At 38.9% G+C, this 9,965-nt stretch overlaps 1 protein-coding gene across 2 annotated transcripts in view; it reads right to left on the bottom strand.

Moving 5' to 3' along the window:
• Nucleotides 1–842: 842 nt before the first annotated feature.
• The window catches only part of narfl (nuclear prelamin A recognition factor-like), a 49,448-nt gene continuing 40,325 nt past the window's right edge, over nt 843–9,965 (bottom strand). For both annotated transcript variants that reach the window (XM_073060716.1, XM_073060717.1), the window contains exons 10-11: nt 5,134–5,291; nt 843–2,790 (exon numbers count right to left, since the gene is read on the bottom strand). In XM_073060716.1, the coding sequence (XP_072916817.1) occupies nt 2,549–2,790; nt 5,134–5,291 (400 nt within the window). In that variant the 3' untranslated portion in view covers nt 843–2,548. The remainder of the gene's footprint in view (nt 2,791–5,133; nt 5,292–9,965) is intronic.

Here is a 9,965-nt window from a genome sequence, read left to right as displayed (position 1 = left end):
ACTCGCCCCTTAATGAGGTTGCTCATACAATTCCATAGGCAAGAGTTAAAATAAAGAATAAGATACAGGTTTAGTGGTCTAGATATGTACAAGCAGACAATTTATGCACTGGACCCCAGCTTCCCAATACCCATTATCAAAAATTAAAATGTACCACATGCAGGTATTCCAGAGCAGGAGCATTGGCATCAGGGTAAGGTTGAAGTACAGGGATTTGCCTAATAAGAGCGTTTCTATTAACTCTGAGCTCAAAAAATTGTTATTGATCACCAACCATCAATAAACGTTCACTTCTGGAATAATAACATTTCCAAGACAGACTGATCACGATTAGTGTAAAAGGAGGAAGAAACAATCAAAATACTCATTCCAGAGCAATGTTAAGCACCAAAGGAAATATGCTGCCATTGTTATCCACTGACTTGTATTAGGTTCTGCTGTGCTGTAAAACAAATACAGCTTGATGGGATTCATATTTGGCTCAGTGCAATCTAAAGGTTAGGTTACTGAGAAGACTTAACAGAATTGAACACTTGTCTTATAATATCAGAAATTTTATTTATTAATACAGAAGGTGAATTGTTTAAAACATTATTTGAATCTTGATCATATACAAATACAGTAGTAATTAACATGTACTTTTCAATTTTTTTGCTGTTTCATGAAAAGAGTTTCACACAGTCTCTATTGACTGTGATCAACTGACACTAGATTGTTTTTAATAAATGGGTGTGAGAATCTTACAGGTAGAGGTAGCTGCAAACTCATTCCTAGCAATTTAGACACATCTAACTCCAGGAGAGCCTGCAGATCTTTTACTTCTTATCCTTGCATTCACATACTTCTTGCAGTAGTCACTGGGGAAGAGACGTAAAAATTCCCATGGAGTTTCAAGCAGGAGACATTGGTGAACACAATAGCAGTCCGTCTTGTGTATCGTCCAGGTGGTGCAGTTAAATAAGACTCATATAGAGTTATACTGCACAGAAACATCCTTCAGCACAATACACCCATGCAAACTAAAATGCCCATCTAAGTTACTGCCATTTTCCCGTGTTTGGCCCAGATCCCTCCAAAATGTCTCTATCAATGCAACAGTGCAAATGACGTTTAATGCTGTCATTTTACCTGCCTGCACTACCTCACCGTAGACAGAACTCACCACCAACTTGGTGGTCTCTTTTAAAACTTTTCCCTCACACTTTAAGTCTATGCTCTTTAATTTTGGATTCCCTTATCCTGGGGAAAAAGACATTTGGCTATTCACTTTGTTCGTGGTCTTCATAATTTTATAAACCTATACAGTCACCCCTTAGCCTCCTAAACTCCAGAGAAAATATCTATCCAACCTCTCCTTACAACCCAAGCCAAGTCCCAATACATCCATGTAAATCTTCTTTTGTACCCTTCCCAGTTTAATGACCAATATAACTGGAAAATTGGCCAGTAACAATTCATTCCACTCCACAGTTCTCTGGAGTATATAATTCTGAAGAATCATAACCTCTAATAGAAGCCCCTTAACTCTGAATTCATGGCCCTGGTTCTAGATAGCCCCACTAGGGAAATCATCATCTCACTATCCATGATGTCAATATCCCTCAGAATTTTATCAACTTTTGTAAGATCACCTCCCATTCTTCTACAGACCATTGCATAGGTCAACGTGTTCAACCTATCCTCAGACACAAAGCCTTTCATCTCAGAAATCAACCTTGTGATTGCTTTGGAAGCAATCTTTCCTAAATATGGACACTAAAACTGTGCACAATAATACAGCTCCTTGTAGATTTACAAAAAAGCACTCTTACTTTTTTACTCCAGACCCCATGCAATAAAAGATGAAAACAATATCTCAAGTTTTAACAACACACACAAAATGCTGGAGGAACTCAGCAGGCCAGGCAGCATCTATGGAAAATATAAGTAGATTCCATAGATGCTGCCTGGCTACCCAAGTTCCTCCAGCATTTTGTGTGTGTTACTTGGATTTCCAGCATCCGTAGATTTTTTCTCAAGTTTTCGTATGAGTGCTACGTAGCAGAACTTAAACTGCACTCCAGGTCCCACTGATCTGCCTGTTTGGGCTTTTGCACATATTAGTGGACACTTCGACCAGCCTTTCATGTCCCCTACAGAGTCCTTACTCCACTTTTATTATTACTGGAGAAGTAAATGAAATCAGCCTGGTTCGCCTTTACAGAATGTGCTCACCTTGCCGCAACAATAGAACACACTTATTTTCCTTCAGGTCGAAACAGAAAGGGCAACTATTATTCTTATAGATTTAATATTTTTACTATTGAAACTGCTACTGCTTGCTCAAACAGTTGAGAAGTGTAACTCCCAGTTTTCTTTCACTCAAGACTGGCAAAACATCTGCAAGTTGAAAAACTATTTTAAATTGTAGACCGTGGATTACGAACACAGCAATTTAAATAATAACAATTCACCAAATGTGTTTTTTTTTTAAATGAAAGGTACCACAAGCGACTTTGTTAATGTCCATCAGGTTTTCTTCTGTACAACTGTGATGGTTTGGAACCTTCTACCATTTAATGTTCAGAGCAGTGTTCATTTTCTCCACAGCATGGTACTGTGTATGCAACAGTTTCAAAGCTTTGGTGCAATCAGTGCTCCCCAACCACTGTTCATAGAGTTGCTCAATGAACTGGTTTGCTTCAGGTGTCTGCACCTTCACTGTTGTATAAAGCTCTTCAACTTGCTGCAACAAATCCTTACTGGACCCTGACTCCTCAGCTCGTATTTGGCCACCGCCATTCAGACAACCTGTGGATATCAGTAGAGCTGACTAGTTAGCAAGTCCCTTTAAGAAAATATTCATACATCGAAGAAAGCTCTAAATTATATGCAAAGGGAGGGAAGTGATTTGGGTATTTAAACTTTTAAATAAGTTTATAGATAATTACATTCAAACTTCAATGTCAATCATTCTACAGCTCTAATGTATCTAATAGCCCAATTAAATACCATGCAATAGTTCAATAAAATGCTGTTGCCAGGGTAGCTTAAAGTATAAAATTAGTGGGAAATCCATCAAAAATGGGCAACATCTTACATGGGCAAATTTCCTGTCAATTTAATATCATAAATTTATTCCAATGTTCACATTTACTATGAGAACTGTCATGGTGAACTCGTGCATCTGTCAGCAGTGGGTATGAGGTAGCATCTTCCTTCCAGGACGATATAATTACAGGGTGCCAAGTTTATATAGTTTTACATTTCAAAGGATAGTGTGAAGTTTAAAATTGACACTAACACGTTCGTGCATTCTGATCACATCTTTCCTGATTTCAAACTTATTTTACAGAAAGACTTGGCTTTAAACGGTTTCTTTCATGACCTAGGACATGCCAAAGTACTTCTATGCTAATAATATAGTTCTGAAGTGAAGAGAATGTTTTAATACTGTAACCAATTTCCAGTTGTCAAGCTCCAACTAACAGCAATGACCAGATAATCTGTTCGTATCTGTGTCCACTGAAAGATAAAACTGAGGCAGGGCACAGGAAATGACTTTCAACCACAAGTTTAAAATTCTGCCATGGGATCTTCTACACTAACAGATACTGATAGGATCTCAGTTCAATATTTTATTCCAAAGGATGCACTTCAGTCTGTCCATCATTCCCCGAGTTCTGGAGTACAAGTAATTCGAGTGCTCAAATTTCTAAAGTGGGGCTTGAAACCACTTCATTTAGTTTACATCACTTTATCTTTTCCACCAGTTACACCCTTCTGCCATATGTAAGTATTTTAATCTATTATGTTAATCTAATTATAATCCACATGAGGAACTGTGGTACAAGTAATGACTAGTAGATAAAAAATTAAGGCCTGGTAAAGTTACACAGGTAGCTTCTATTAAATTGTAAGTATAAGAACTTTAAATCAGAAAGACATAAAAAGGACAGATGCCAACACAGATGCCTTGTGCAGGAAGGCACAGAGTCGACTGTACTTCCTAAGAAGGTTGGCGTCATTCAATGTCTGTAGTGAGATGCTGAAGATGTTCTATAGGTCAGTTGTGGAGAGCGCCCTCTTCTTTGTGGTGGCGTGTTGGGGAGGAAGCATTAAGAAGAGGGACGCCTCACGTCTTAATAAGCTGGTAAGGAAGGCGGGCTCCGTCGTGGGCAAAGTACTGGAGAGTTTAACATCGGTAGCTGAGCGAAGGGCGCTGAGTAGGCTACGGTCAATTATGGATAACTCTGAACATCCTCTACATAGCACCATCCAGAGACAGAGAAGCAGTTTCAGCGACAGGTTACTATCGATGCAATGCTCCTCAGACAGGATGAAGAGGTCAATACTCCCCAATGCCATTAGGCTTTACAATTCTACCGCCAGGACTTAGAACTTTTTAAAAGCTATTATTAATGCTTTTTGAGATAGTGATTTAGATGCATATCATATTTTTTACTGAGTTAAGTATTGTATGTAATTAGTTTTGCTACAACAAGTGTATGGGACATTGGAAAAAAGTTGAATTTCCCCATGGGGATGAATAAAGTATCTATCTATCTATCAGAATGAAGACCAACCTGCAATCATTCTTTGCAGAAATCAAATTCAAAAACCTTATATCAAAATACAAATCTTAGAGAAGTGCAAAACCTCAATCTGGACAGTACTGTTGCCTGGACCTACCTAAACCTGCACAAAATGCTGCAGGAACTCAGTAGATCAGGCAGAGAAATAAACTCTTCATCAGGACTGGAAAGGAAGGGGGAAAATGAAGGTGGGGGAGGACTAGAAGCTGGCAGATGATATGTGACCTTCTCATATCATCTCCTTTCCCCCACCCATCTATCTTCCCCCTCACCTGGACTCACCTATTATGACAGGGAAGGTTAAGTACCATGACCCCAACCATGCAACACTCTGGTTTCTACAAGGCATAGCTGGGTTTGGGTGCAGCTTATTAAAGCTAAGAAGCAGACACAGAAACCGTATTCAAATGAATGGCTCCTATGAAGCTACAAGTGTTTTGATTTGGTGCAAAATTACATACTGCTTCCCAGTGGAAAACAGCGATGGAGCATTGTGACAGATACTATTTCCCACATCTAGTTTTTAATTTCTTTCCCACAAGTTTCCCTGAAGTCTCACCTGAGGGGCAAGCCATCACTTCCACAAAATGGTATGTCAACTTCCCACGCTTTAATTTCTGCACCAGGTTTTGGATATTCCTAAATCCGTAGGCTAATGCAAAGCGAAGCAACACATTCGCATCTTGTTCTAGTGTAACCTCCTGGAAATCTTTATTCCTACAGAAAGAAAACAAAAATTATAGGTACAAGGGCAATTAGCTGCTATAAAGAATATCAAGACAATGTCAAATATTAGAGGTCATTCATTTAGGTGAGGGGAAAATTTAAAGAAAATGTGCAAGGAAACCATTTTTTAAACATAAAGGGTGATATGTACCTGGAGCAGGCTGCTGGTGTAGTGGTGAAAGCAGATACAATAGCAATGTTTAAAAATGTCAAAGTTGTGTGATTTTGAGAATATGACATTAGATGTTCTTGAATATGTGTATTTTACATTCACAGTCAGGTAGTTCTAAACGTAATGAATTTTGTTTGCAATGGATAGTTGCTTCACTCTTACTTTCCTTGCTCACACACAACTCTCCAAGAAGTTGATAATCTTTGCGTGGAACAATATCAAAAACCAGTTTACAGATCTTAAGACTGGCTAGACTAAACTCCAACATTAAAAACAAACCCAAGTAAGCTGCATCATTCAAATTGAAGAAGTGTTAACTGTAATATTGTTGAATAGTTTTAACAGTGCAATGCAAAATGTTCTACCTTGTTAACCTCTATATGTATAAATTATCATTTTGTTCAAATTCCTTCATCAGTTTGCTGCTATTTCTGTAAATTCTCTGGCCCTATCAGAGGTTTCTGTATTCTGCAATTCCATTTTCTTACGCAAATGTTGATTTCCTTCATCCTCACCTTTAGCGACAGTGAGGTCCGTAATGCATGAGTGTGCAAGGGTGCACGGTGATGGGGCATGTGGAGGAAGGCACTTAAATATCCAACAAGTATATTTTCTATTCTTTTTCATGTTATTCCATGTCATTAACATAAAAAATACTATATTATAGTATACTATAGTATATTATAGTATATTATTTTGATCACATTAATCACAAGTGCTAATGATGATAAATTAACAGCCCTATTGATCAGACAGTAAAAATTCTTAACCATTAGATTCTTTCAGTTCAATGCTGGTGTTACTATAGAATCACAGATTTGTACAGCAAGGAAACGGGTCCTTCAGCTTAACACATCCATGCCAATATTTTTGCCCATTTAACACTAATCCCAATCGCCCACCTTGTTCTGCATCTGTTATGCCCTGTCTATGTATGTGCCTATCTAAATATATCTCTTAAATGTAGTGATTGTATCCAATTCCATCGCCTCCTCTGGCAGAGAGTTCCAGAGAATGTAAAACTCTCTCCTCAAATCCCCTTTGGAAACTTCTTCCTCTCACCTTATGCCTTTATTCTCGTTTTTGATACATCTACCAAAGGAAAACGACTCTATCTACACTATCCATGTGTTTTGTAATTTTATATAGTTCTATCAGTTTAATCTTCAGTCTCCTATGCTTCTGAGCAAACAAATCCAAACTCTCCAATCTCGTCCCATAACTCAATTCTTTCAATCGAAGCAACATCTTAGTGAAGCAAAAAACAGAGCACTGGAAGAACTCAGCAGGCCAAGCAGCAAAATATACAAATCAACATCTTGAGTTGAGACCTTGCATCAAGACTGTCCTGATCAGGGTCTTGACCTGAAAGGCCTTTTGCTTCCACAGATGCTGCTTGACCCCAAGTTCCTTTAGTGTTTTGATTACTGGAAGAGAATCCTGCATTGATTGTCTCCTCTGTCAACCTCCTGTTGAATTTCCTGTGCACTCTCTCCAGTAAACACACATCCTTCCTATAGTTACCAGAACTGCACATAATATGCCAAATGCGGTCTAACCAGTATTTTTGTAAAACTGCAAGATAGTATCTCAGTTTTTATATTCTATGCGCCCCCCCCCCCCCATTTGGTGGAGGTAAGCGTGCCATGTGGCTTTTTCGCCATTCTATTTGTGTTGTCACACTGAACTATGGACTTGAAACCAGAGGTTGGTCTATTTATCAATATTCCTCAGTGCCCCATTGTTTACTGTATGTTCTGCCCCTATTTGACTTACAAAAATGCAGCAGGTGATGCATCTTTGGAAGTCAAATAATAGGACATACACAGTAAATAAGACCATCATATACAGGAGCAGAAGTAGGTCATCGAGTTTTTCCCTTCCATCATGGCTAATTTATTTTTCCTTTCAGACCCATTCTCCTGCCTTCTCCTCATAATTTATGACGTCCTTTCTAACTAAATAACTACCAACTCCCACTTTAAATATACCCAATGACTTGGCCTCCACAGCTGTCTGTGGCAATTAATTCAGATTCACCACCATTTAGCTAAAGAAATTTCTTGCCATCACTCTTCTTAAAGGGACATCCTTGAGTTTTGAAACTGTGCCCTCTGATCCTAGAATCTTCCACTATTGGGAACATCCTCTCCATGTAGACATTTCAATATTCAGTACGTTTCAATGAGATATCTTTTCATTCTTCTGAACTCTATTAAGTACAGACCCAGAGCCAATAAACGCTGCTCAAATGTTAACTCATTCATTCCTGGGATCATGCTTGTAAATCTTCTCTGGACCCTCTCCAATACTAGTACATCCTTTCTTAGATATGGGGCCCAACACTGCTCACAATGCGGTCGACTGATGCCTTACAAAGTCTTAGCATTACACCCTTGCTTTTACATTCTAGTCTTGCAATTGTCTTCCTGACCACTGAATTGTTTTGCAAGTTAACCTTTAGAGAATCCTGTACTAGGACTCCCAAGTCACTCTGCACTTCCGATTTGTGAATTTACTTCTCATTAATGATAGGGCACTGTGTATAATTAAAAGATATACTCAAGATATACCAGGAATAAACATTCTAAATTGGAGTTTTAAACCAACTTTTACCATGTTGAGATATAGCTTACCAAAATAAAACATCAGAAAATTTTATTTGAGTTAAGTTTATGTCAGGGCAATGAGAGCCATTCAAAGAGGAGACAGAGAAAGCTCAAATTATGTTTTTTCCTATTTCAAGAAAAGGGGAAGCTGATATTAAAGGGTCAGACAGAGCAAAGTGAAGCAAAAATTTGAACAATTACTTTGCATCTCTCTTCACAGAAGAATGATATTGTTATTGAGATTTGCACTAAAAGGAAGAATGTGAATTAATGGAAAAGACTAGCATGGAGCTAGCAGGGAACCTTGTTAGCTTAATTTCTTTCTCAGCTTCCTGAGTACTTTGCACATTATCTGTTTTATCTTGGACAAATTGTATCCCAGATTTTAAAAATCAAGAGAGGAAAGAGCCAGAGTTTTATCTTTTGCCAACCCTTGGCTGTGGGCATGATGCAGAAGAACTGGAAAGTTGCTGATATACTACTGTTCAGGAAGAAAAAGGCATTGACTGACGAGTGAGGGACCAGTCAGCCCGATGTTGATGAGCCAATGGTTAAAGATAAACACTGACTATCAACATATGGAGGTACAGATTTACTGAAGGACAGTCAACATAGGGAAAGATACATCAGACAATAGTGCATCATTTGTTGAACTTCTATTGGACAGATGGAACAGAAAGTAAAAGTTCATTGGAGCCACAGGAAAACGGGAAATTGCATTAAAAGTTGGCAGAGCAGCTGACAGCAAATGGTAATAGCCAATGGCAGCTTTAGTGACTGGAGGGCTGAATGCAGTTGGGATCTGCAAGGCTCAGTCTAGGTGTTTTGGTTCACATGGCTTAAATGATTCGAACTTAATAGGAGACACAACTAAGGAACATTTCCAAAAAGTCAAAATTGCATTTGTGGCTGATGGTGAAGAAGAAAAGATTAAATTTAGCATTATTAGTCACATGTACATTGAAAAACTGAAACACACAGTGAAATGTATCATTTGAGACGACCACCACCACAGTCCGGATGTGCTGGAAACAGCTTGCAAGTGTCACCATGCTTCTGGCACCAACATAGCATATCCACAACTTACTAACACTAACCCATACATCTCTGGAATGTGGGAGGAAAGCAAAGCACTTGGAGAAAACACACACAGTCCTGGGGAGAATGTACAAACTTGCAAGGCTGGAGGAAGTTATCACCAGGCTGGTTGAAGTGTCATGTACTTTGGAAGGACAAACAACGCAAGGCACAACATGACATGATAAGTAGTATTTATACCTAGAAGGCCTTTGGAGTGCATGCCCACAGGTAATCAGCAGGTAGATAAGGTGGTTATAAAAGATAAAAGGATATCAAACACACCAAAGAACTAATATATTGTGGTAAGCATTTGGTCCATAATGACAGACGAGGAAGCTCATTAACTCAACAGCCATTTTATTGTGATAGACACAAAACAGATGGGCACCATGACCCAGAGAGTGAGTCCAACCAGTCTCATATAAACGGGGGAGGTGACCATCACACAACCCGGTTACAGTTAGGGTGACTACAAATACACAAGCGAGTAACTGTATAATCCAAGCTAAAATGTAACAATAAATGAACTGGAACATCCCCTCCCTCCATAATCCCACATACGCATTTTAACCCAAGAACAATAAACAGTGCTAGTGATTAGACATGCAGGGTGGGCTGTCAACCACGCCACCCCCCCCCCCCACCCCCTTCCCAGAGCATCACAATATATTTGGAGCTGGGATGGTTTTGTCACTGACTTTTGATTATCTGAATGAAAAACAGTCAGCCAACTTGTTTTTGGGACGCTGACAGTGCCACTTCGAAAATTAACAGCAGCTCAGCTTGAAGGGTGAAATTATCAAA

Source organism: Hemitrygon akajei, chromosome 11 (assembly GCF_048418815.1).
Source record: "Hemitrygon akajei chromosome 11, sHemAka1.3, whole genome shotgun sequence".
In the NCBI taxonomy this organism is placed as follows: domain Eukaryota; kingdom Metazoa; phylum Chordata; class Chondrichthyes; order Myliobatiformes; family Dasyatidae; genus Hemitrygon; species Hemitrygon akajei.
The sequence above is the reverse complement of the archived record's forward strand: the minus strand, read 5'-3'. Positions and strand labels throughout refer to the sequence as shown.